This window comes from Tamandua tetradactyla, chromosome 8 (genome assembly GCF_023851605.1).
Source record: "Tamandua tetradactyla isolate mTamTet1 chromosome 8, mTamTet1.pri, whole genome shotgun sequence".
NCBI lineage: Eukaryota > Metazoa > Chordata > Mammalia > Pilosa > Myrmecophagidae > Tamandua > Tamandua tetradactyla.
In genome coordinates this window covers 10,955,208-10,980,932 of record NC_135334.1, presented here as the reverse complement: position 1 = coordinate 10,980,932, position 25,725 = coordinate 10,955,208, and the positions used below count along the sequence as shown (strand labels likewise).

General features: G+C 40.6%; 3 protein-coding genes across 8 annotated transcripts in view; 2 read left to right on the top strand and 1 right to left on the bottom strand.

Moving 5' to 3' along the window:
* The first annotated feature begins 11 nt into the window (after positions 1-11).
* HYLS1 (HYLS1 centriolar and ciliogenesis associated) lies at positions 12-11,452 on the top strand. The gene is made up of 3 exons (XM_077112516.1): positions 12-123; positions 7,995-8,120; positions 10,139-11,452. The coding sequence occupies exons 2-3, from the start codon at positions 8,107-8,109 to the stop codon at positions 11,055-11,057; spliced, it is 933 nt and encodes a 310-aa protein (XP_076968631.1). The 5' UTR covers positions 12-123; positions 7,995-8,106; the 3' UTR covers positions 11,058-11,452.
* Positions 63-25,725, top strand: part of DDX25 (DEAD-box helicase 25) — a 28,325-nt gene continuing 2,662 nt past the window's right edge. Inside the window, exons 1-10 of one of the 4 annotated variants that reach the window (XM_077112510.1) lie at positions 63-123; positions 12,885-12,961; positions 15,952-15,996; positions 16,490-16,625; positions 17,731-17,823; positions 17,938-18,040; positions 19,538-19,652; positions 20,689-20,866; positions 22,177-22,414; positions 23,522-23,684. In XM_077112510.1, the coding sequence (XP_076968625.1) occupies positions 116-123; positions 12,885-12,961; positions 15,952-15,996; positions 16,490-16,625; positions 17,731-17,823; positions 17,938-18,040; positions 19,538-19,652; positions 20,689-20,866; positions 22,177-22,414; positions 23,522-23,684 (1,156 nt within the window). In that variant the 5' untranslated portion in view covers positions 63-115. Of the gene's footprint in view, positions 124-12,884; positions 12,962-14,834; positions 14,975-14,999; positions 15,046-15,605; positions 15,679-15,951; positions 15,997-16,489; positions 16,626-17,730; positions 17,824-17,937; positions 18,041-19,537; positions 19,653-20,688; positions 20,867-22,176; positions 22,415-23,521; positions 23,685-25,725 lie in introns of those variants that run through there. The other 3 variants (XM_077112509.1, XM_077112511.1, XM_077112512.1) reach the window with 3 other exon arrangements.
* Positions 4,636-25,715, bottom strand: PUS3 (pseudouridine synthase 3). 3 transcript variants are annotated; one of them, XM_077112513.1, is made up of 6 exons: positions 25,662-25,715; positions 13,542-13,754; positions 7,043-7,459; positions 6,364-6,929; positions 5,264-5,454; positions 4,636-5,139 (listed from the first exon to the last, which is right to left on the bottom strand). In XM_077112513.1, exons 3-6 carry the CDS (start codon positions 7,415-7,417, stop codon positions 4,829-4,831), a joined length of 1,443 nt encoding a protein of 480 aa, XP_076968628.1. In that variant the 5' UTR covers positions 7,418-7,459; positions 13,542-13,754; positions 25,662-25,715; the 3' UTR covers positions 4,636-4,828. The 3 variants fall into 3 exon arrangements, with proteins under 3 accessions (XP_076968628.1, XP_076968629.1, XP_076968630.1); XM_077112514.1 differs by having other exon boundaries at positions 13,546-13,754; XM_077112515.1 differs by lacking the exon at positions 7,043-7,459 and having other exon boundaries at positions 13,546-13,754.

Here is a 25,725-nt window from a genome sequence, read left to right as displayed (position 1 = left end):
TCGGAGGTGGGCTGTTAACCGTCTCCCTGGCGCGAGAGCCTGCCGTGAATGTTCGTGAGCTGCTGGACGCTAACCGAACCCCGCAGCGGCACTGGGGGAGCGACGCCGGCCTCGGATGGTTGGGTAAGCTCCGACGAGTCAAAGACAAGGTGGTACAAGGGAACCTAAGGGCCGCCCGTCACCCAGGGCCGCGGTCCGCCCCCACCGCCTGCGGCGGCCTAGTCCTGAATGGTACAGACTTGTCCCCGCCGCGCCGACCCCAGCCTTGGCGCCTCCGATAAATCCAGACCATAGTTTCCCAGGGCCGCGGGTAAACTGGGCTGCGGGTGGAAGGTGCTCCGGATCCCGAGGTCACAACCAGCGCTGATAGCCCATGGGAGCCGCCCTTCGAGGTCACAGCGCCCAGGGGTGGAGCCTTTGGGGCCGAGGTGGAGGCTGCGGGCAGGGGGACAGATGCCCAGAAAGGAACCGAGTTCCCTGGAGGCTTGAGGCCAGATGGTGGAGATTGTTGTCTCTTTTGTCCTTGTTAGAAAGAGGAAAGTAGCCTCACCTTTGGTGGATTCTGGTTGTAGCACAGACAACACAGGAAGCTGTTTCTCTAATGAGTGAGAATTGGGTGTAAAATTGAAAAAACACGTTGTCCTGTTTTCTGATTATAGAAATTATGCAATCGTATTGCTTTTAGATATAAATCCATGCTATGGTAAATCGTATAAAGAAACAAATCGAAATTCCAACAGCCACAGATAACCACCAAAAAGCATTGATCACATTTGTGCTAACTTATTTCAAATATACCCATTATGAATATACGTTATGTTTACATTACTATACAAAATACATTTAATTGTACATTATTAATGGCAGTATGTTGGTTAAAAAGTAGTAATCTATTAGGAACATTTCTCAATGTTATCTGTAAATGTGTATTCTCATTTTTAGTGGATGAATAATATCTGTTACAGAACGTGGCTGTACAGGCTGTACTGTACCATATATTTACCCAATCCTCTGGAAATGGATTATGCCTTAGAATTATGGTATAATTGCTAAACTGCCCACTAGAAAGATTGATATCCCACACTCACAGAATATGAGGGTGATTATTTCTCCACAATGACCAGCACTAGGTAGTCAAAAATCCCCAATCTAAAGGCTATCTTGATGTTTTTTAATTGCATTGAAATTAAACTTTTCTGTTTTTCAGTCATTAATTCTTAATGGTATATCTGTTTGTCTTTTCCCTATTATTCCACTGATGTGACTTTATGGCTTTATGAGAGGAATTTGGATTAGTGATTTCAAAATATCACCCCTAATCCCCCAGTTCCCAGTTGTCTCCCATTTTTGTTGCCTCTTAAACCTTGATTACAGTGTCTTTTCCTCTTGGGTAGGGTATTTGATTTTAATACTGTGAATTCTTTGAACTGCATGCTTAACTCCAAAGTACACTTGTAGAGAAATTGGTTATAAATAATAGTTAGAATCTAACTCCACATGCAAGGCCCTCTATTCTAGTTTAAAATCCTCCCCTCCTCCCACACTCAGAATCCTTTCAGTCTCAACTAGGTATACCTGGGACACTGAGTCACTTAAGATTTTTGAAACAAAGATACCGTTGGGCCTTTTGGTTAATGCTATCTGTATTTATCTACAACATATAAGCTCTTTAGCTTCTATGTGAAAGTTTTCCCTCTAAGTAACAAAGGATTATCATGTCTTTATAGTAAAAACAAAGAGAGGTAAGTCATCTGTGGACCTTATTCTGTATTTACAGTAATAAGTAATACAATCTTAGGAAGACAGACTAGAGAACTGGAAAAAATAAACCAGATTGTTACCTGGAAAGCTGAAGGGGCAGGATACCTTAAAAATAAAAAGGCATTTCTATATGGCTTAAGATTGTTTAAAAACATATATGGCTTTACCTTTATAAATAGTATTTGTTCATAGAGTTCTTTAAAGTTTTTACTAGGAGCAAATACCTATGTTCACACGTTCAAGAAAAAAGTGGGTGTGCCATAATTTAAATGCAACAGAAATAATACATTAATCACTATATAAGTAGTATATGTATATAGTTGCTGTTAAAAAAAGAAAAACCTTTTTAGGCTTTAGTGACAAAGATCCCTGAGCCCAAATAGATTCCTACTTCATTTCTGTCCCATTTTTCTTCTATGTCCATCTTTTTTCAGTAGATGGTTTTGTATTGCATAAGCACTGAAATGTATTTATACTCAGGAAGCTCCATCATATATATTATCATTTAAACTTCACAGCTTATTGAAATAAGTTCCTTTCATTTTTCAAATGAAAGTAGGATTTAAGCCCTATTTTACTTTCTTCTAACATTTAGTCAGTCAGGGATTATTGGGTATTTTTACATTTGGGGGCTTCTCACTTGCTCCATCTATCATGATTTTGTATTTTTCTACAAAAATACAAAAATCATTTTGTATTTTTCTACAAAAATACAAAAATAATGTCACTTTCTATATTTGATGGCATAACCTAGTCAACTTTTGATAGAATTAAAGTATCTAAGACCCTGATTCTCTAATTCCTTTCCTTCTACAGAATATCCAAGGAAAGCAGTTACTGCTTTTCATCTTATCATTCTTTTTAGAGCTTTTAAACATGAGTGATTTCTTAAACTCTGTCCTTTTCTTTAACTTAAATACTAATTCCAATCAAGATACATTGAAATAAGGTAGGAAGTTAAGTTGAAAAAGATAATATATTTGGGGCCTTGTCCTTAAATGTTTAGGTAAGGATACTCTTGCATGCTTAGTGCTTACACTAAAAACAGATCCCAGCAGTGATATTTTAAGAACACTCAAATGTTGGCACATCAGGCCCCCAAAAAACTATGGCATGAATGAAAATCTAGAAGACCAGGATCATGCAACTGACTTATTTTTTTTTGTACCACTATTTCTCCATCTCTAACATGGGGGTATTTTCTGGTTCCTATTCTGTTAAAATGCAAAGCTATTACACTATGCCTCTTCCTTACTCATTGCTTATGCTGTTTTAGCTCCTCAACCTGGAAATCTTTCATTGAATTCTTATTATTTCTGAAGTCCACCCATTAAGTTTATGTGGCATTTATGAAACATCACATTACAATTTATAAATTAGTGTTATTTCTAACTTTTCCATATATTAATTATATATTTTAACTAGCAGCTTGAGGATAGGAAACCATATTTGTATACCCTGAAGTTCTGAACATAGTTAGGAACAAACCAAGCATTTATTGGTGGGTAAATAAAACTTTGGATCTCATAAAGGTATGGTATAATTACAAATGTGTTTGTGTTACCAATGCAATGGTAAAAGTTATTGAGGCAGGTGTGAGTCTATTTACTTTAATGTTTAGTTGTTTATTGCTGCAAAGGACAATGCATTATTTAAGAGAACCTGGAGCGCTTTTGAATATTGGGATTTATAAGTAATATTTTGAGGGTTATTTATCAACTTTGAGAACAAGCAAAGACCTATGTGGTACTGTATATATGTGGTACTAACCACTGCTGCTTAAATCTGAAAGCCAGGAGTTATCCTGAAATCCTCCCTTGTTGAATTCTCTATTCAACCACCAAATCCCATTGCTTCTGCTTCCTTTCTTTTTTTTTGCATGGGCAGGCACCAGGAATTGAATCCAGGTCTCCAGCATGGCAGGCAAGAAGTCTGCCTGCTGAGCCACCATGGCCTGCCCTGCATCTGCTTCCTTAATCTCAAATTCATCTGCCTCTCTCTAGTCTCCTCATAACAAATATAGTATAGACCATCATCATAAATTGCCTTGATTACGCTAACAGCCTCTTAATTGGCTTCACTGCTTCCAGGCTTGTCCTTTCAATCTGCAGGATACCCAGAGCAGTATTTTTGCTACACAATTTTACCTGGCTTTTAAATTTTTTCCCCAGCTGCCCCTTGAGATTAAACCTAAGCTTTTTAAGGAAGCCCTACAAGGCAGCATGCCTTACTTACCTTTCTTGTCACTCCCCACTCAAACCATACAAATGTTTTTACATTTCCCTGAATGCACATGCTATAATATCTAGCCCTTATATGAACAGCATCTTCTGCCTTAAGACACACTTAAAGCACCAGTTCATTATTCTCACTTTAATTGGCTCCATTTGTTCTGCAAGATTTAGCTTAGATATCTATTTTTTATAAGAGCCTTTCTTAAATCTCTAGACCAGGGGTTGGCAAACTATAGCCCAGGGTCTGTTCTTGTGCAGCCCATAAGCTAACAATGGCTTTTACATTTATAAAGAGTTTTAGAAGAATATAAAAGAGACCACATATATAGCTCACAAAGCCTATAATATTTACACTCTGTTACAGAAGAAGGTTGCCAAGACTGTGCTAAACTGCACTGCAGTATTATGCTTTGTAAGAAGAGAAGCTGTGCCTTACTCAGTTAGGTCCCCTCCAGGTAGCATCATGCCTAGCACTAGACCAGTTTAACAGATATTTAATTGACTGAATTTAATATTTTAAAATTTAAACTTTTGTCTTGAAAAATAAGACACTTGGGCAAGCTTCTTTTTGAGAATTCAAATGAACAGGTTCATTTGCTTTAAAAAAAAAAAAAGGTGGGAGGATGGCCAGTAAAACAAATTTGACACTTTCAGGATCAAGCTTTAGTGAATTTGAATACAAATATGGGTTTCTGGGGTGTACTGAATACATCTCCATTTTACCATTGCTTCTTGCTATCTGAGTTTCCAGGACTTCTTTACAGTAAATATTTTTTTATATTTCCTTCTTACCCACCTACCACTAGCTGGTTGTCACCCCTAGATCCTAGTGGTTAAATGATGCTTTTAATTTCTGTATCAACACAGATCCTCTTCCTTGGTTTGTCCAAAATAGTATTTTCTTCCTCTTGTGTGTCATTACAGTCTCTCTTGGCTTTTATTTCTTCTTCATGGAATAAATGTGGATGCTCGATGCGTCCCCTACGTACAAAATGCTGGATCCGGGATTCCAATCCCTGGCATTTAGGACGATCCATTAGGGACTTATATGTGCGCATTTTCATTCCTTCTACAAAGGCACTAGTCTGCTTTATGACACGGGGCTTAACATTTCTCCACTCTATCGCTCCATCCACTTTTGGTCCTATAATATACAAAAGCATTACATGGGTACTTTATCACAACAGAATTGTCTCCAAACTACCTCCACCCACAACCCTAAATTTGATTCTGGTGAATAATTTTATCCCTAAATTTCCCTGTCATACCTGTCCCAGAGGGTACTGCAACAGAGTCCAGTCCTTGAATCATACTATACAACATGTGAGTCTTAACAGCATGATTAGCCCATAGTTGTTGTAGGTGAGTAATATTGAACTCCTGAACCTCCGGGTCATAGATCCATTTGACATTTTCAAACTTACAATCATATAAAACAAGAGGAAATTCTACAGCCATACTAGAAAAAGAGATAGAAGAAAAAACGGGTTATGAGAATACATGGAAGCTATCCACCAAAACTAAAATAAAAACAAAAAAACCTGAAGGTTAGCTGGGTTGGGGAGAGTGGGGATCAGGAACTATTAATATCAATATTGAATATCTAATAGCTAAAACAACATCATCCCTAACCTTGAACAGTTTTATAATTAAAAGGAAAAAAAAACAGCAAACCATGAATTGTTCAACTTGATCTATTTTAGGGTAAATCTTAACAGTAACAAGTTACTTAGAAGTGACGTGGCTCCACCATATTGCTGTAAAATTAAAAGAAGCTTGTTATATTTTTCAAGCTTGTTAATGGAATTCCAAGTTTGTACAGAATGCCTTAAAAACTAGATTTCACTGCTTAGGAGTGAATTATTGGTACCTATTTGACCTCAACCTCTCAAAAGAAATGCTTGACTATTCTTTCTGCCCTTTATTATCATTTTAGAAGCTGAAAGCTAGGAAAGATTCAAAAATACAGTAGTATTGAATACTACTCAGTAATATACAAAAGCAATATCTAATACAGTTGATTGCTTGCTTTAAGTTCACTAGAACCTTAATTCAAAAACAGAAAAATGTAAAGATGTAAAAAATGAATGTTCTTTTATTTAAAGGGCCTAGTCCAAACACCTGTTTCCTTAACTAATGAGAGGAACAATGAGAGAGGATAATTAAAAGATACTACTCCCGCCTATATGTTCATAACATTCTACAAGTTAAACTCTTCAGTTTAGATTGAAAGTTTCATGAAGACAGAATCAGTGACTTAGTTATTTAGGCATTCACAGTAGAGAAGATATGTATATCATATAAATAACAGCTAAGTAAAAATCATTCTAAGGACGATAGCTGTGTTTTTTTATTTTTTTAAACTTACCTGTATTGAGGCTTCTGGGGATTTTTCTCTATGTTTAGCAGCTCATCAATAATCTCTGGTTTCTCCATTCCCTGGCCAATCAGAAAGAGGATGGCCATCATGCAGCGGACTTGATGATAAAGGAATGCCTGGCCAGTCACTTCAAACTGACATAACTGGAAAGGTTCTTGCCATCTCTCCTCACCCAGGCTTTGGTCCACTAGCAGTACTCGTGCAGACAGAATAGTCCTCTGAAAATTAATCACTCCATTGGCCACATCCATTTTACACAAGTTCCTGAAATCATGTGTGCCAACATACTTCTGAGCTGCATAATTCATGGCTACAATATCTAAATCAGCACGAGGGAAAAAATAGCGGTAAGTCCGTTCAAGACAGCTGAATCTAGCACTGAAGCTCGGTTCTACAGGAGCCCAGGCCAGTATACGGATGTCTGGAGGAAGCACTCGGTTAAGAATGTGGGTATAACGGATCTCTTTAGCAGCATTATTGACTTTATCTTTCAAATTCAAATACTCAGAATCCCAGTCCCTTGGAAAGTGTGAACGAAGGTCAAGAGAAATCACCTGTGGAATTAGAGAAAGATATTGTGAGTCAGAGAGATAACGAACCTGAATTCTCAGTACGTATACCTAGAATACCTTAGTATTGCTTTGAGAAACAGTATACTGGCCCTTACCTGTCCAAAGGCACTAACTCCTTTGTCTGTTCGTCCACATCGGTGATAGCTGGATGTCTGTCTGCTTTCTACCAGTCGAGTCTTGATTAGAGCCTCAAACAGTTTCTCTTCAATGGTATTGTTTGTGTTTTCCTGACTGGCAAAGCCCTGGTATCCCCAGCCCAGATAGGCTATTCTCAGGGCTACATGTCTTTGGCCATGAGCACTAAAATCAAATGCACGCTTAGCTTTTCCAACTCCAGAAGAATCTTCTCTACTGTTTGAGTTCTTATTGTTGGTCTGTTCCTTTTTAAGCCTTTGCACCTCCTGCTCCAGTTCTTGTACTCTTTTTAGGAGTTCCTCAGTCTGGTTTCTGTCTATGTCATTTTCAGCCATGATAACCCCAGGAATAAATTAATCAACAGAGGTCCACCCTACCTGAAAAGAGAACAACAAGACTGCAGTTTCAGTGCTGATTCCTTTGGCAGTGTTAATATCATCAATATGATTCCATTATGCTTGAATCAATTGTACCTAGAACTTAATACCCAGAGAATACAGACTTTCATATCTGCCCGGGAGGTATATGCATTAAGCTAATTAATATGATTGGTTATCCACTTTGTGTATTATTCTTTTCCATCCTGTATGGCACAGGGGAAAAGCAAAGTAGCATCAAAAATCATCAGCTATTCCTGGAGCCTGCCCATGCTCAAAAAAAAACCAACACACACACAAAATGTAGATTTCATTTCTGTATTCCTCATTAGACAAAATAACTGAGAGCTAATTATATTCATATTTTTCCCCAAACATTTCCTTTTGGTTTCTCATTTTATTTGTCCATTTTTTCTACCCAAAAGATCTTTTTATTTGGAATACATATTTCAACTCTGAGTTTTATCACTTTCCAATATTTCAGATAAAATAAATGGCTTTTATGTTCTCTCTGATACTCAGTTTTATCTTAAAGGTGGTGCAGTAGAAGCTAGACTAATTGAAGAAAACTACCTATCAATTATTATACTTCTTCACTTTGGAAGTAGAACCTGGAGACAAGATTTTTCCTACTTTAAGCAGTCTTGATGGCAGAAAGAAGGTAATTAAAGTATCATTGCTTCAATGATAATTTTCTAAATTCAAATTAATGCATGTCCTAATAAAGGATTTCTGTACCTCAAAGAGTTTCTAAAAGTCAGTCTGGATAATGTCATTGAAATATTAATGTTGAAATTCATGGGATATTTCAATAATCTGAGGACAACTACTGTGTCCTTAAAATTGGGAAAGTCCAAACAACCTATGACTGATGGTTACTTTGGTTATAGAAGATAATCTCCACATCTGTTCTAAGGCCAACAATGGTACATAAGTCTAGGTAGCTCATTTAGTTCTTTGTCTTTTGAGTTTCTGTACCTAATGGGTATTTTAAATGTTGTTTTTTTTTAAAAAAAAAAAAGCTATGAAAGAAAAGAAAACACAGAATAGCTTTTTTCTTATAAAGTTGGGATGGGAAAGGCACTTGTAAGCAAGAAAACCAGCAACTAGAAAGCCAAAAAAAAGTGACTAAAAATAAAAAATTTAATGATGGTAAATGGCTAATTACTTTGATATTTTTTTTGTTACAATGCCAAGTAGTAAATGGGCAAAGAACAACAAGAATTTCACACAAAAAGGAAAAAAAAAAAAAGATGCTTAATTTTTAAAGAAATTTAAATTTATATGAACTATTTTTCACCAAACTGGCTGCAAAAGTAAGGAAGTTTGATGATACAGCACCATATTGGAGAGGGAATAGAGAAACAAGCACTCTGATACACTGTTAGTGCAAGTTCTTTAGAGGGCATTTTGACATAGTTATCAAAGTTGAACACACACACCTCTTAACCCAGCCTTTCTATTTCTAGAAATTTAACCTACAGTTATGTTGCACAAGTATGTAAAAACTTTTAAGATATTCAATGTAACATTAGTTTTAAAAACTAAATATCATCAGTTAGAAACTGGCTAAATAAATTATAGTGCATCCATACAATGGGTTCTATGCAACTTGAAACAAAGCAAAGTCTACATTTGCTGGATCACCAAGATTATCTTTAAGGTTCAGAAGAGTTGTATAACATGCTCATGTATGTACAGAGGAACATGGAAAATTTCTGGAGCGATCATAAGAAATTGCTATTGAGGAATGAAAGTTGGTGGGGAAAGTGGGAATCCCTGCTAAAATATGCATGTATTAGTTTTTCAGTTTAAAAAGAAAAATAGAGAAACAAGAAAACAGTGGGCAATAAATATCTGTCTTGGACCCAGTCATAAAACTAGCCCTGGGTGTTTGGTTGGTTTGAGTACTAATTTGCTCTTCCCAGTATAAGGAGATTTAGTCTGGCTGGCAATTAAAGATGCATTAAAAGTACCTAAGTTAGCCAAGGGAGTGTGTATGTACATGTATGTGTGTATACACACACATATATTTACATACACACATCTAGTTTATGAGTGAAATACTACTCTTGTGATTTGTGTGTGTGTGTGTGTATTTTATAAATTAGATTACTCTTATGATTAAGAGCAAGGACTCTGAAGCCAGACTGCCTTAGAGTTCCAGCTCCACTAGCTGTGTACCCTTAGGCATATTAATTAACCTCTCTGTGTCTCATGTAACTCCTCTGAAAAACAGAGATAAGAGTACCTATCCCAGGATTGTGGGGATTACATGAATTAATAAATGTAACACACACAGAGCAATGCCCAGTATGTAAAAGGGCCCTCTCAGTGTTGCACAGATGTACACTGAGCACTGCCCCATATCATACAGTCTTGAGTTATCCCTATGCCAGAACTCACTTGTCTTGTCCTATGAGCTACTGAAGGTGATAAGAACTACCAGGAAACAGAAAGTAGAAATGAATGGAAAGAGAGTGGAAATGAAAACAGTTAATAGATTCCTCAGAGCTTAGTTAATGCCCCTCCAAAGTGTTCTCATACTACCTTATACTAATCTCTACAGTAGTACTTATTACAGTTGCCTTAGCCATCCTTTTTCCATTTGACTGCTAAAAAGCACTAGACAAGGGAATAAACAATTTATGAATAATTGATCAATGTTTTATCTTGCAGAAGATCCTACAGTGTAGGGGAATCAGTGGAGGAAATCATAGGACCTGATGGACAAACATGGACCAATATGGATCCAGAAGAACGAATGTTAATGGCTACTACCACTTTTACCCAAATCTGTGCAGGGCAGGGTGAGGGAGATGTTAGGAGAGAAGTCTCATCTATCCAGTATGATCCCTACAGTAAAGCTTCAGTAACTCCAGGGAAGCGACCTGCTCTTCCTGTGCAAAAGCACTGCCCACATGTGGAAAGTAGTGTCCCTTCAGAAATAGCTTCAGAGGCCTCCCACAGACTCCGAAAGCCAGTAATGAAGAGAAAGGTGCTGCGTAGAAAGCCAGGTGGGGAAGTATTAGTGACAGATGAGTCAATTGTCAGTGAATCAGAATCTGGTACAGAAAGTGACATAGATCTCTGGGACTTAAGACAAAGGCTGATGAATCTGCAGTTGCAAGAAGATAGGGAGTCTTCACAAAAATGTAATCTACCACGTGAATACCAAGGAATTTCTCAAGAAGATCAGCTCATCTGCTATCTACGGAGAGAAGGAATGGGCCCTCCAGCTTATGAACAAGACCTCATTGTTGCCAGCCGTCCTAAGTCCTTCATTCTCCCAAGGCTGGACCAGATAAACCGAAATCGGGGTAAAGTAGACCGGGTAGCCCGGTACTTTGAGTACAAACGAGACTGGGACTCAATGCGGTTACCTGGTGAAGATCATAGGAAGGAACTACGCTGGGGTATCCGAGAGCAGATGCTGTGTCGAGCAGAACCCCAATCCAAGCCTCAGCACATATATGTTCCAAACAATTATCTAGTACCAACTGAGAAGAAAAGATCTGCCCTTCGCTGGGGTATTCGTTGTGACCTTGCAAATGGTATCATGCCTAGGAAGTTTCCCTTCCCTCTTTCTCCTTCTTAAATCTTTTTTACCTGTCTCTGTCCTTTCACAGGATTGGGATAACATGGTTTTTTAAATCTCTCTTTTTAAATAAAAATGACTGACTTTAAAAACCTGTGGAACATTACAGAGTAAGGACTTCACCTGTTATTGGTCTTTCCTAGCTATACATCAAGTGGTATCAGATACCACTTACCTTCCAAATTACCACTCTCAAGTTCAGCAACTGAAAGGAATCATGCCAGAGAAAGAGAAACAATCCTGGGATTTTGTCAGATTTAGTAAGCAATGTCAGTAAATACCATTTCTGTTCTATAACCTGTTTCCTTTAGCCAGTGTAAATTGCTGTGTTTTTATCTGTATGCTTTAAAGTTACTATGTGTTAAATTTACTAAATAAAAACTTTTAGAAATTCATGAGCTTGACTTTTTACTCAATTCTATTTACCAAAGTAAGATATGTGATGATCTAAAACCAGCTCTATGACTCTGCTTCCATCTGTACTACCCATCAGACAGCACACTCACCACTGAAGGAGTGAGAAGCAAAGTGAAAGAACAAAAACCTGCTGTTTACACACACAGTCCTAAAAGAAGGGAAAAAGGATAACAGTATAAACTGACTCCCATTATTAAAGGAATAATGTACAGAAAATGCAGAAAGCTGTGTTAAATACTTTCTAATCAATGCCCAATAACAGCACCATATGGCATGTAGGATTCCAACCTAAATTTTGTTTCAGAATTACTGCCTCTGATTGACACTTCTGGAATGTGATGCCCTTTGTATTTTGCCCTGAGAATTATGCTGCATCTTGAAGCCTGCTTGGATGCTGCACTAGAACTCCAAATCACTTAACATCTTGAATCAGATGCAAAAATAAAATCCCAAATGAATCTGACCTTTTTACCACTGACCAAAAACACTTAATTCCGCTCACCTGAAATTGGAATTATCAGTTCTTGATGCTCCTAATCCAATAATAACATTAAATTGTAGAATTTGCCTGTTTTAGCATATGAAGCCAAAAATACAGTAGAAACAGTTTGCTGTTTAACATAAAAGGAATGTTCAAGGAAAAACAGCTGTTTAACATAAAAATGAATGACCTCAACCTGGACAGCTACAGTTTCCTAAAATACCTTCGCTCCAGAATAAAGCCATATATTTCATACATTCACCCAATTACATTAGCGGGCATCAGGAAATACAACAACCAGTTACTCAAAAAGATGTATAGGCAGACCACAGTGGCTCACCAGGCAGAGTTCTCACCTGCCATGCCAGAGACCGGGGTTCAATTCCCCATGCCTAACCACGTTAAAAAAAAAAAAGATGTAGGATATGTTCACTGCAAATAAGTGAAAACTAAACTTAATATCACTAGTGAAGTGGTTAAACATAAGAATACTAGTCACCAGAAATGCTATAGAAAGATGCAAATTAAGTGAAACAGGTTGCAAGCTAATAGGGTTTGATCTTAGTCATATACCCATTATCAACACACAAAGCACAATGATCACAGTGTTAACTCTGGGTAGTGGAATCAGAAGTAATTTGTTTTTTGTTTTTTTTTTAATTAGCTATATGGCATTTTTTGCCCACAGCAAAACTCTTCAGTGATTTACCTTTTTTAATACTCTTGATATACAGATGTTAAAGCCCAATATCAGCAGATCAAAACGTTTCCAAGATGATTACCAACTTAAACTCTGACTATAAAAAACTAGCATAGAAGGGCTGGCCTGGTCACATAACAGATCTGTGAAAAAACAGGACTTGAGCCCAAAACTCCTGACTCAGTATATTGTGGTCTCCAGTACACCTTTCTCTTGTACTCTCTTGTAGGGTGATGTGCAGAGTGATTCCTAAGATAACACCAATCAGGGGGATGCCAAATCACAAGGAGGAAATTCAAACGTGCGGTAAGCATTTACAGTAGAAAGTCACCATCAGTGGTTCCGTATATATTTTTTTTTATTAAAAAAATCTCAAAAAGATTAGAAAACAGCAGAGTGGTAGAAAGAGCATTTCTCGCGATAAACTTTATCTTAAGAAGGGTAAGGGGAGAGGCAATGTCCAAAGGACCGGAGACACGCACTACAATCACTAATACAACCAACTGGGGCCTGTAAGTCAACCCTCCAAACAATTTGAGAACTGTCGCCATGCCTCCCTCTTGCCCACCATACTACTGGGATCCGGATCTCCCTCTACCAGCGTTTATTTTATGAGCAAACAGAATTCTAACTGGGCAACAGAGACTTATCTCCACAGTCCAAGAGCCCTCTAAGCCTCTGCTGAAGCAGGGAATTAAGCCCCTACTGTTAGGCATTTCTGCCAGATGCCCCAGAAAGTACCAGTCACAAAACTACGTGACTTAAGCGACGTCCCACGGCGCCTTCCTGAAATGGGGAAGGGAAGTAAAAAGATAATCATTCAGCTATTTGTTCATTTCTCTTTGTAGGACCCAGTAATAATTTAAAAATAAAAAAAAACACATACCTACCTTCCGGCATTCGGCCATGCAGCTTTACAAGACCGGAAGCTGTCACCCTGCGTCGTCACGCGCGCCCCGCGGCCTCATGGGAGATATAGTCCGCCTCCGCAGGAAACGTAGTTAAGAAAGCACCGGGTGCAGGACGGGCCCCCGACCCTACCAGACGCCTTCTATTCCCGCCACCGTTTCTTCAACCTCGACGAGGAAGTCTCTGGAGGCTGTGGTAGTACAAAAAGAACATATAGGAGAAACCTTAGCGCTGCGTTAAAATAATAGAATAGACGTCGTTTTTCAACTGCCTGGTATCCTTATACGAAGATCTAGAGATTAAAGATCCTGGCCCGAATTCTGTACCTAGTTAAATGAGTAGAAAGCTATCCTTGAGCGATAAAAAAAACACGATTAGAATCCAAATGTAAAAAGCTGAAAAGAAATACGATCATCTCAAAGCAACTTAGAGGTGCCGGAGAGTGACGGAACAGCGCCTGGGGAGCTTTGCTTCAGCACCACGGAGAGGTCATGGCTGGGGGGTTCTGCGTTTCGTACCGCCACCACCGCCACCTCGCCCGGAGACACTGACTCAAAAGGATTCCACTTAGAAGACTGAAAAAATCGTATTATTTTGGCCAAATTTAGCAGTCATTAGGGATCTACCCTGGATTATGCAGTTGCAAAAGGAGGGAAAGTTTGTACCACGCAAGGAGAACAAGAGTCCCCTGGAGCCTGCTCTAAGCAGGGGCCACCTCTGGGAATAAAAATTAAAATGAGCAGATATGTGGGAACATCACAGATACCTGGGAACAGGAATAGCAATTAGAACTGGAATAACTTTGCTCCCTTTCCCCAACTTTCGCGCTCGAACTCATCTGTCGGGTCAGACTCGCCCATTTTGTCCCTTCACTATGTAATTCGCACGCCTCATGCCGGGGTAAACGCGGACACGGCCTCAGCACCCGACACATGGTCTGGGTAGTGGGTGGGGAAGCTGGGGAAGGTGGGGACTCTCGGGTCAGTACACCTGCTGCTTTCGCTCAGAGTCCCACGCGGTTGGCTGAGGTCAGCAGTAGGAGAAAGTCACTGTCGTTGCGCCCCCTCCCGGGTGCGGACGGGGGATTGGCCCACCCCAAACCTGGCGGGTCCACACAAGAGTTCCTCTCCCCCTCCCTCCTCTGGCCTCCCACTCGCCTCCCTCTCCCGCCGCCGCGGGCGCCGCCGCCGCCGCCTCAAACCCCAGCGCCTGCGCACTGCGTCGCGGCGGTCGCGTGGGCTGACGCCTGCCCCTCCGACAGAGCGCATTGGCCACCGTGTGGGGCCGGGCGCTTCCTCGCGCATGAAGTGGAAGCACGTGCTGGGGGCGGGAGCAGCGATTGGAGCTATGGCGTCGTTATTTTGGGATGGCGACGCCGGGGCAGCGGAGAACGAGCGGCTGAACAGCCACGTAACCGCCACTGACCGGGGAGGGCAAAGGGACACAGGCTAGAACAGGAACTTCCAGAGGGAAATGTGCTGGTGAAGGAAGGGAAAGCCCGCCTAGCGTCGGGGCTGTGTCAAATGGGAGTGGGGGTGTGAAGATGTGGGAAGAATTTGGGAGAGGACACTCCTAGAGAAACAAGATCTTTGGTTTGAAAGGGCAAAATGAAAGCACGAAAGCTCCTGGAAGCTTGGAGAGAGAAATTAACTGGTGGTCCGAACTCAAGCCCAGAGCTTTCGACTCCCCTAATTTGTACTTAAAGCCTTGATTATCATCTGTTTTTCTGTCTGCCAATGTGTTTTCCATCATCCCTTGTGGGTACCATGAACCTGTGTCTCCCCAAGTACTTCCCACATTGGAACTAAGAGACCTAATAAAGTGGAACTTTATATACAAGGGCAGCAGAAAGTCTTCTCCAGTTTAAGGATAATTCATACAGGAGACCCATTCCTGAAAAAAAAAATTAATACCTATAATTGCAAAAGAAACAAAGTCCTGGGCTTGTCTTCCTTTCATCCGTTCCAGTTCCGGCTAGGGGAGCATTGAGCAGCTTGATGCTTTATTTCCTAATATTGGTTGAACTTGTGTGTTTCAATAGTTTTCAAACCTCATCCATCCCAGAAAGAACCTTCGGGCTCTTAAAACTACTGCAATCCCGAACGTGAACGTAGGTGAGTGTTGTTGGGTAAAGTAAATAGGCCTGCTCTCGGTTAATTAGAAAACATTGCCTTCCTCATGTCCCTGCCAGCTGAAACTACCCTTGGCCTCTTGATTTAGCATTCAAGGCCCTCCTCAGCCTTCTGGATTTTTTTATCCACCCCTCCACTATGTGATCCCCTGTCTGTGCACCGCGGAGCTGAAGCAAGGAGTTGAGTAATGTTTCTGCTTTATGTTTCTGCTGAGCATTTATCATTACATTTATTGTTTCTCTTCCATCCTTCTAGATAGTTCTATGAATAATGCCAAAGAAGATGATGAAGATGATGTGGGTAGGTAGGAGATAAATCGTTTGCATGTCTCTGCTAGCATTCTGTTTTCAGTTAATCCTCACTTTTTCACAATGTGAGTGAATAGTATCAATCTCAATTGAAAAAGAACTGTCTGCTTCTTTTTTCTTTATCAGTTGTGAATGAATACCAGAAGAAAGGCTAAACTAGGAATGGGGCATATTTCTTGAAAAGCAGTTGAAAGGGAATATGCAGGAGTGGGTTAAGGATTTTTCAACTGTCGAGGAAAAATTAGGTCTTGTGGAGATGGATGTAGGTTTGCTCAAGGTTAGAAGCTGTATATAGCATCAGAATGTAAGAAACTGGATCCTCCTAAAAGAAAGAATTCTGAGTGCTATATGTCTTTAGAAGAAAGAAGAGGGTAGGTACAATTGCTTGATATACAACCCAGAATGGAGGGAGCAGCTGGTTAGATGTCACTTAGGGGCTTGATTTCTCCCTTGAAGCAACCTGTTTTTTGTGTTTGCTTTTCTAGTGGATTTGGCAGCTAATTCCCTCTTAAACAAGTTAATTCGGCAGTCCTTAGTGGAATCCAGTCACAGAGTTGAAGTCTTACAAAAAGATCCCAGCTCTCCACTGTACTCGGTGAAAACATTTGAAGAGCTACGGCTGTGAGTATTTTTATCTTTCAGTGTGGGAAAATACTGGAAAGCACAGTGTAAGAACAGATTAATCTGATAATATTAAAAAAAAACAACAGAATCTTCTTTGTGTTCTAATGTTCAGTATTAAAATGGTATGTACACATTTTGCAGTTTGTTAAAATAAAGCTCAAAGAAAATCACTAGGATACCTGGGCTCTCCAGTCGATTGAGGGCATTTTTGATGAAAAAATAATTTCCTCTTGCTGTTAATAGTTTCCTCTGGTGAGGGAGATAGCTAACCATCCTAATTATATTTTGTTTCAGATGTTATTAAAGCAATAACTTTCCCAAATGTGTTTGCATTCCCTAGGGACACATCATTTGGTGTTAAGAAAATTGTCTTTTAACAGAAATACCAATACATACTTCTGTTGAAGGTGGTAAAACTCCAAAACCCCAATGCTTAGGCATTTGCTAAATGTTTGGGGAAGTCTACCTATGATTAAAAGGCTTCCAGTAATCTATCGAGTGAGTAATCTGTACGAATGGCTCTGAGGGGTAGAAATGTTCTGACCCCTTCACTTTATTCATTTCTGACCTCTATCATGAGACTCCAGGAAAGATGCATTTAATAATACCCAGAATTAAGAGGATATTATGTTCTGCTCCTAGAGAAAACTGGTATAAGAATGCCTTAATAAAATTTTCTTCATTAGAAAATTCCCATTTAAAAAGTGTTTGTTCTTCCTTAAAAGGAATTAAACAGTAACACTCATTTAGCTTTCTGCTTGTGGGGAAAACAGTTGTCTTGGCAAGTGGATATTCTTCTTTTATCAAATGCATTCCTCCTTGTTTGCATCATTCAACAGAAAGTTCAGCCTTAGGCTGTCACCACCGTCCTTAGCCTAGGCTGATTTTTGACAGAGCTCGATATTTTAGTGCTCCAGCTATACAGGCATAATTGTATGTTTTAGATCTGAGGTACGGATGGTACATTTTTTTTTAATGTCACTTTTAAGCTCAGTTACAACATAGCTTAATTTAGAAATGGATCTTTCAAGTGTAAGTTTCTGAGGCTACTGACCAATCACAGGCTTTAAATGCTTGATTAAAAAACATTTTTTTTTGACAGAAAGAAAGAGTTACTAAAAGGAATCTATGCAATGGGGTTTAACAGACCATCCAAAATCCAAGAGATGGCTCTCCCAATGATGTTGGCACATCCGTGAGTTTCCAGGGTAGTGGTATTCCAACCTGGCTGTTTTTACACTCTTATTTTTAATTTAAGCCCAGGATCTTGTATTCAGTTTATGCCCAGTGGTCTCCTTTCTGTCTACAGACCCCAGAACCTCATAGCACAGAGCCAGTCTGGAACAGGAAAAACAGCTGCATTTGTCTTGGCAATGCTAAGCAGAGTTAATACCTCGGAATTGTTCCCACAGGTAAGGAAAGACAGAGAGCAATCGGACTACTTCAAGTGACAGTGATATTTTAGTAGCAAGTAGACATTCTTTCATAAAATCATAGAGCACTGGGCAACAGCATGTGCGGTGACCGAAAGCGCAGACTTTGTAATCTAACTGCTCCCAACTCCACCTTCTCCACTTACTGGCTGATTGTCTTCGGCTATGTTACTAAATCTCTCAAATTTTGGGTTCCTTGCCCATAAAATGGAGAGAACACCCCTAAAAGCATGGGTCGTAGTTCTTTTCCTCCTGGATCCTAACAGCTAGCACACTGCCTGCCTCATAGAAACCACACAGTAAGCACCAAGTAATATAAATGGCAGAAGAAAAGAAATATTTGCCTCAAGGGGTTCTTGTGAGGATGGAATGAAATAAGGTACATCAAGATGTGCCAGGCATGAAGTAAGCATTCCCCAGTAAGAATCATCTACTCTGAGGACTAGAAGATCATCCCATCTGCCTTAAATGTTTAGCAAAGGAGGGAACGGGCTTGGAGAGAGAAGTGTCTTACCTGAGGCCACATGGTCAGAGAGTGGCTCTACAAATACTGGAACCAAGCTCACCATTCTCCTGGTCCAGTTTCCACTCATGGAAAGTATCTAGTAATCTCTCCTTCCTTCTCCAAAGTGTACTCATCAGCTCTTTGCTGTACCAGCTTCTGAGTGTCAGCTGTGCAACTGAGGTGTGGGTAACATGAGGATATTCTCCGGTAGCTTACAGTCTAGTCTGGTCAGCAAGACAAACTGTAGATGTGGGTGATTCAAGAACATTTATATTTGGGGTTTGATATTCTCAATGAAAACTCTACAGGAAAAGCTGTGTTTGAACAGATGTTGAGAAATGCAGGCAGAGACTACTTTTACCATTCAGCAGTGTTTCCTTTTGCTCTCTCCCAGAGATCCCTAACCAAAGCACATAAATGCATTAAATATCCTCAGTTTTGCCCAACATTATTGTAATTCATCAACAACCACAATGGGGGGGAGGGGTAGAGGGAAGGGAGGATAGAAGTAACAAATGAAAGAGTTTAAGGGAATATTTTTCTGGCAGGGGTGTTTATGTACCCCTGAATATAATTGGAGCAAGCAGGGCATATCCTGGAAATAGGCAGATTTTAGTAGCAGGGAGAAAGTGAGGTGGAGTAGGCTTAAGCTGTAATTTGCCTTGCATTCCTTCTTACTGATTCTCAACTTGCCGACATCCCACTTTTCTTCACCAAAAGGTTGACTGGTAACTTGTATTTCTTCATAGCCCTTTAGAAAGGAATATGGAAAAGGCAGCTGCTTCTCCAGCCTTCAGCCTCTCCTGTACCTATACCCAACATCCACCACAGATGGCTCAGCCTTCAAATTTTATTCACCCAGACTCTCCCATTTCATTCCCATGCCTCTCTCTGTCCATATGCTAATTGTACTTCACATTTGGAAGATGACTCAAGGGAACCTTTCTCTTCCCCTTTTCTCCTCCTCGCAGTGCCTCTGCCTGGCCCCTACCTATGAATTGGCTCTGCAAACTGGCCGTGTGGTCGAAAGGATGGGAAAGTTCTGTGTGGACATTCAAGTGATGTGTGCCATTCGAGGGAATGAAAGTATGTACCAGTAACTCAGTCCTGGCTTGTTTTTGAAATCCTGACTTCACCAATAGCAAGCACATTATGTAACTTCTCTGTTTGCTCATCTCTAAAATTGGGGAAATGATAGCACCCTAGGTCGTGTTATTATTATGTGGTTTTATATGATATCATATGTTATTAAAATGGAAGGAGATGATTTAGTTAAAGCACCATGCACACACCTGGCACTGAATCAGGATGGAGGAAATGTGTACTGCATGAGTGGTCCCTCTTGGAAGAGGAAGTCTTTGCACGGTCTTTTCTGTTGAGACTCAGGGGGTTCAGAACTGCTTTTATTCTTCAGTTTTTTCATTAAGGTATACATGCTTATAATAAAAAAAAAACTTTAAAATGCAGAAATTTAGAAGGATAAAATTGAAAGTTGGTCTTCCTTGTCTTCCAAAAACCTATTGCCAAAGAAAACTATAGTACTAGTAACAGGCTTTTTTTTTTTTTTTAGCTTATTCAAACCCAGTGGAATGTGCCTGTGCACACAAACACTTTGTTTTCATTGGAGGGTGTTTTACAAAAAATGGGAGCATTTTTTCACACTGTTCAAAAATCCAGAAGTTTCTGATGTCTTTTTCTATCGGTACATATAGCCCCACCTCATTCGTTTGAATAAGTGCATGCTATTCTGTCATTTATTTAATTTGGCTTATTGCTGGACATTTCAGTTGTTTTCTGTTTGGGGAATGTTTTTGGGTTTCCTCACTTCCATGCCCGTATTTCTTTAGGACAGTGGGATTGCTGCTTCTTGGCTTTTTAAATAGCCTTGGGGCAAACTGAGATGCACAACAATATTATGTGACCATAAACCTAGAAACTCAGGAATTTATCCTAAAACTCTGCAACATCAAAAACCACAGTGACCTTCAGAGTTAATACTTAGCAAATCATCATGAACTGTGTGTTTGCCTATGTGTCTAGGTGGCAGTCAGTGCCCGGTATTGGACTGAGAGAGAGAGATTGTGTGCAGCTGAAGGGCCACTTAGAAACTCTTTCCCTCTAGTTCCCAGAGGCACCGATATCACCAAACAGATCATAGTTGGCACTCCTGGAACTGTCCTAGATTGGTGTTTCAAGCGAAAATTAATTGATTTGACTAAGATTCGTGTGTTTGTACTGGATGAAGCAGATGTGATGATCGACACACAGGGATTCGCAGATCAGAGTATTCGTATCCAGAGGTAATCTGCAAAGGCATCCCTTATTCCTGGTTCTGCTGTCCTAACTGCTCATTTCCCTGCTGCTCTTCATTGTCCTTCCGGCTTATACTTCCCCACTGCCTCCACCCTTTAAACCCCTTTATGTTTTCATTATTTTTGCCAGTCCAAGAGGCCCTCAGACTGCTTGCCATCTTCAGAAATGTACTGAAATATCTTGTCCACCAGTTTCCTCTTCTCCGTATTTTTGTGGATTTACGTCTTTTTTTTTTAATCTGTCTGTAGTCACATGAGTAGGATGTGGGAAGCTGAAGTACCACCTGTGCATATGCATGTCTGCTACAGTTGACTAGAAGTCTATCAGGCTGTTATTTCAAAAAGCTCTCTGGCAGTCCAGGCCCCAGGCTTCAGTCAACCAATGTTTGGGGTTCACTGGACTAGCTGCCCCTACCACCCCTTCTTAGTACTAACAGCTTATTCTTCTAAGGACACTTTCTCACAAAAGAGGTGATATCCCTCTCTGGTCTCTCTCATTTATTACCAATTAAACTTTTTTTATTGATATAAAGAAAATATGTACAGAGAAATGGACCAGTTATCACAAAGAGACCACTTGCCAATGAAACAACCACCCAGGCCAAGAAACAGAACTTCACCAGTACCCAGAAGCCCCCTTACAGCCCCTTTCTTGTAACTAGCCCCACACTTCCCCATGATTAACCACTGTCCTGACTGCTGACTCTGTAGATTCGTCTTAGCTATTTTTTTTAACTCTGCATAAATTAACCCTATTTCATTATGGATTCAGTGCACATTTAGTTACTGCATTTTCTTTCCCCTTTTGCTCCACACTTGGTTTATATCCAAGTTCTTTCTCTTCCAAATAAACTTAGTGGCAGCTGTTGTTCTTTCCCTCCTGAGAACTATTAACACTTGCCCCTTGAATTAGTAACCTCTATTTTCTTCTTCCTTGTCTACCTTCATGAGATTATAAACATAGACATTATCCAGACTAACACTCTGGCTCTATGCTTATGCCTCTTTTAAGGAGAAATTTGGCAGGAGAAACTTCAGACTTTCCAGAATATCTCCAGACACTTAACTCTTGAGACCCATATGCAGTTCAAGTATTTTTCTAAATTCTTGATGACAGGGAGGAGCGGGGCAGGTGGGTCTTTCCCTGCGGGCATGGTGTATCATTTCAGGCTGCCCTTTGGGGCAGATGCCTGTAGAGCCACTGAGGGCTGTGGGCATCGAGGTGCTCCTGGCTGCCTCCACAGAGGAGTGCCTGGGAGGGCAGTTGGATGATTAGTGCCTCTACGCATTGTCTGCAGAGCATTGCCCTCGGAATGCCAGATGCTCCTCTTCTCAGCAACTTTTGAGGACTGTGTGTGGCAGTTTGCAGAGAGGATCATTCCTGACCCTAATGTCATCAAGTTGCGTAAAGAAGAGCTGACCCTGAACAACATCCAACAGTACTACGTGCTGTGTGAGGACAGAAAAGACAAATACCAGGCTCTGTGCAACATTTACGGCAGCATCACCATTGGCCAGGCCATCATCTTCTGCCAGGTAGAGTATGCTGAGATTTGTCTTACCGTGCCCGGCTTCACCAGCAGACAGAGGCAGCGGGACCTTAATATCCATTAGTGCCATAGAGCCAGGACTGTGCTCAATGCTTTTTGTACGTTATCCAGTTGCATCTTCAAAACAACTCTGCATAAAATGAGTATTTAATGAAGGACATTTAGAAAGGTTAATAATAGGGTAGGCACTTCAACAGGCTGCTAGAGTGGCCTCCCACATCTTAGTCCATATTTTAAAGGACCTGCTTCTAACATTTCCCCATGTGGGTTGATGTTTTTATAGAGTTTTTCCCCATGCCCTTTATCAGGCTAAGGATGTTCTCTTCTATTCCTAACTTACTGAGAGTATAGTAGCCACTCAGTTACTTGCTGTCAACACCCCTGTTGCTATTCTTTGTATATCACTCATGGCTGCTCTCTGACATTTTTCATATTCATTGTTTTTGTTGTGCTTTCTCACTGCCGCATGCACACCGTGAGCTCCATAGAAACAGAATCTCATCTAGTTTATTTACTTCCATATCCCTGCACTAGAAAAGTGCCTACCTGCCCTATGGGCAGTATTATAGACATATTTGTAGTATTTTTTTTAAAAAACCAGCTTTGCCGCTGTCTGATTATGAAAGCTTGGGCAACTTAACCTTCTTAGTTTTGTTTTGTTTTGGGGAGGGGGTTGTTTTATAATTTTTCAAATGAAATTAGGTAGCTATTTCATTGAATTGCAGTGAAAAGCAAATGACCACAATATATGAAGGATTTCGGCAGGTGCTTGGAACATATAAAGTGCTCTTGGATCCCTTCCTATCATTTTCACCTGTGAGGCAGGTGGGGCATTCCTAGCTCCATTTCACAAGTGAAAAAGCCAAAGCTCTGACAGGTTGGGAGAACATGACCCTTTGAAGCTCAAGAAAGGGTGAATCCCATGCCACATATCATAAAGTTCCTCTAGGATGGAGGGAGAGGCAAAGCGAAAAGTCCTCTGCAGCCTCCCCTGCTCCCCGACAAGGCTCCCATCTACATCCGTAAGCACTCGCAGACACAGCCAGACTGCTTTCACGTGGGATGTTGCAGTGGCTTCTGTTTCTTCACACAGACTCGTCGAAATGCTAAATGGTTAACTGTGGAGATGATGCAGGATGGACACCAGGTGTCTTTGTTAAGTGGGGAGCTGACTGTGGATCAACGAGCTTCCATCATCCAGAGGTTTCGGGATGGAAAAGAGAAAGTTCTTATAACTACCAACGTCTGCGCTCGAGGTGTGTGTGTGTGTGTTTAAAGTCAGGTTTATTGAGGTATAATTTACATGTGATAAAATTCATTCTTTTCGAGTGTTTTCAGAATACAAAGAGAGCACTTCCATCTCCCCCAAAAGTTTCCTTTGTCATCAATCTCTACCATCCCCTCCATCACGTTACCCCTGACAACTACTGATCTGATTTCTCACCCTATGGTTTTGTCTCCACCGGACTGTCATATAAATGAAATCATACAGTAAAGTAGCTTTTTGTGGCTGACTTACTCCACTTGGCATAATGATTTTGAGTTTCATCAGCACTGCTGCATGTATCAGCAGTCGTTCCTTTTACTTCTGAGTAGTCATCCCTCAGATGGATATACCACAATCAGTTCATTCCTTCACCAGCTGATGGACAATGGGATTGTTGCCAGCTTGGGACTATTCTGAATAAAAGTTGTAATAAGCACTCATTTATAGGTCCTAGTATAGACATATGTTTTTATTTGTCTTTGACATGTAACTAAGAGTAGGATTGCTGGGTCTTACAAGTGTTTAGTTTAACTTCAAAGAAACTGCATAACTTTTCCAAATGGCTATGCTATTTTGTATTCCCACCAGCAATACATGAGAGTTCCAGTTGCTCTCATCCTTGTCAGCACTTGATGTTGTCACTTTTTAAAATTTTAACCATTTGGTAAGTGTGTAGTGGTATCTTATTGTGGTTCTAATTTGCATTTCCTTTATGACTGATGATGCTGAGCATCTCTGACATGTTTTTTATTGTAAAACTATTGACTGCTGGGAAAACCTCTTTGTGTTTCTGACAGAAGGGCCTTCCCATTGTCTTCTCCCTCCTATGTCTGCGCCTAACCCTGTCTCTAGCCACGTCTCCTTACTCATTTTTAGTTAAACTAGTCGGACTTACATGTTAGGAATGAGTACTGAGTTTGAAACTTTGGAAGGGTTGCCTGAAAGAGGGTAAGACCTCTATCCTTTGGTAACTCCCCACCAAGACTCTCTAGAGCAGCACTGTCCAATAGAACTTTCTGCAGTGATGGAAAAGCTCTACTCTGTACTGGTCAGTTGTTAGCCACTAGCCATATCTGGCTCTTGTGCTCTTGAAATATGACTGAGAAACTGAGTTTTTAATTTTAATTAATTCAAATAGCCATATGGGGCTGGCTTGTGGTTGCTATGTTAGACAGCACAGCCCTCAACCCTGAAGGAAAGATGGTGCAAAGAGCCCCAGAGTGCGGCCCAGAGGGCTAGGATAATGACCCACAGTTAGTTTAACGTTGGGGAATGGAAGGCACTGGGGATCACTGATGTCTTCCTGGGCAGCATTCCCAGGCAACCTTTGATTCAAGAACTTTTGAAGGAAGGGTGGTCATTCCATTGGATGAGAGTCTCCAGTTTGGGAAATGTGAAGACCTTGTGACTGAAGGGTTGGATTTGTGGGCCAAGGTCTTAAGTGGTTTGCACTTTTTTCTGTACAATGGGGGCAGTTGAGGTGTGAACATAGGGCTCTGAACGTGGCTGTGGTGACCACTGTCAGAGAGCTCAGAGAAGTAGGGAGAGAGATGGTGGGGAAGCCATGTGGAAGTTGTTGTAACAGTTGAGGTGGAGAATAAAAAAAGACTCAGCTAGAGCCATGACCAGGGAATAGAGCGAAGGTGGGACCTGTGTGGAATAAGGAGATATGAGAAAAAGGGCCCATGCTGAGGGCTTAGCCAACCCAGAACTGGGGTTGGGTGGCAGCAAAGGGGGAACTCTGTGGGCCTGGCGAGAGCGGTACTCCATCTCACACACACACACACACACACACACACACATACACACACACACACACACACACACACACTCTCTCTCTCTCTTCAGCCTTCTCTAGAATTAGCCCCTACTGGCACTCTTTGCAGATTCATGGGCATACTGTGCAACCAAACCACCTGTTCTAATTATTCACATCCTGGTTTGATGAATAAATTGTCTCTGTTACCTCAGCAATGTGGTTCTCGAGTAGCTGTGTCTTCAGAGAAAGGGGGCAGGACTCCACAATGTGT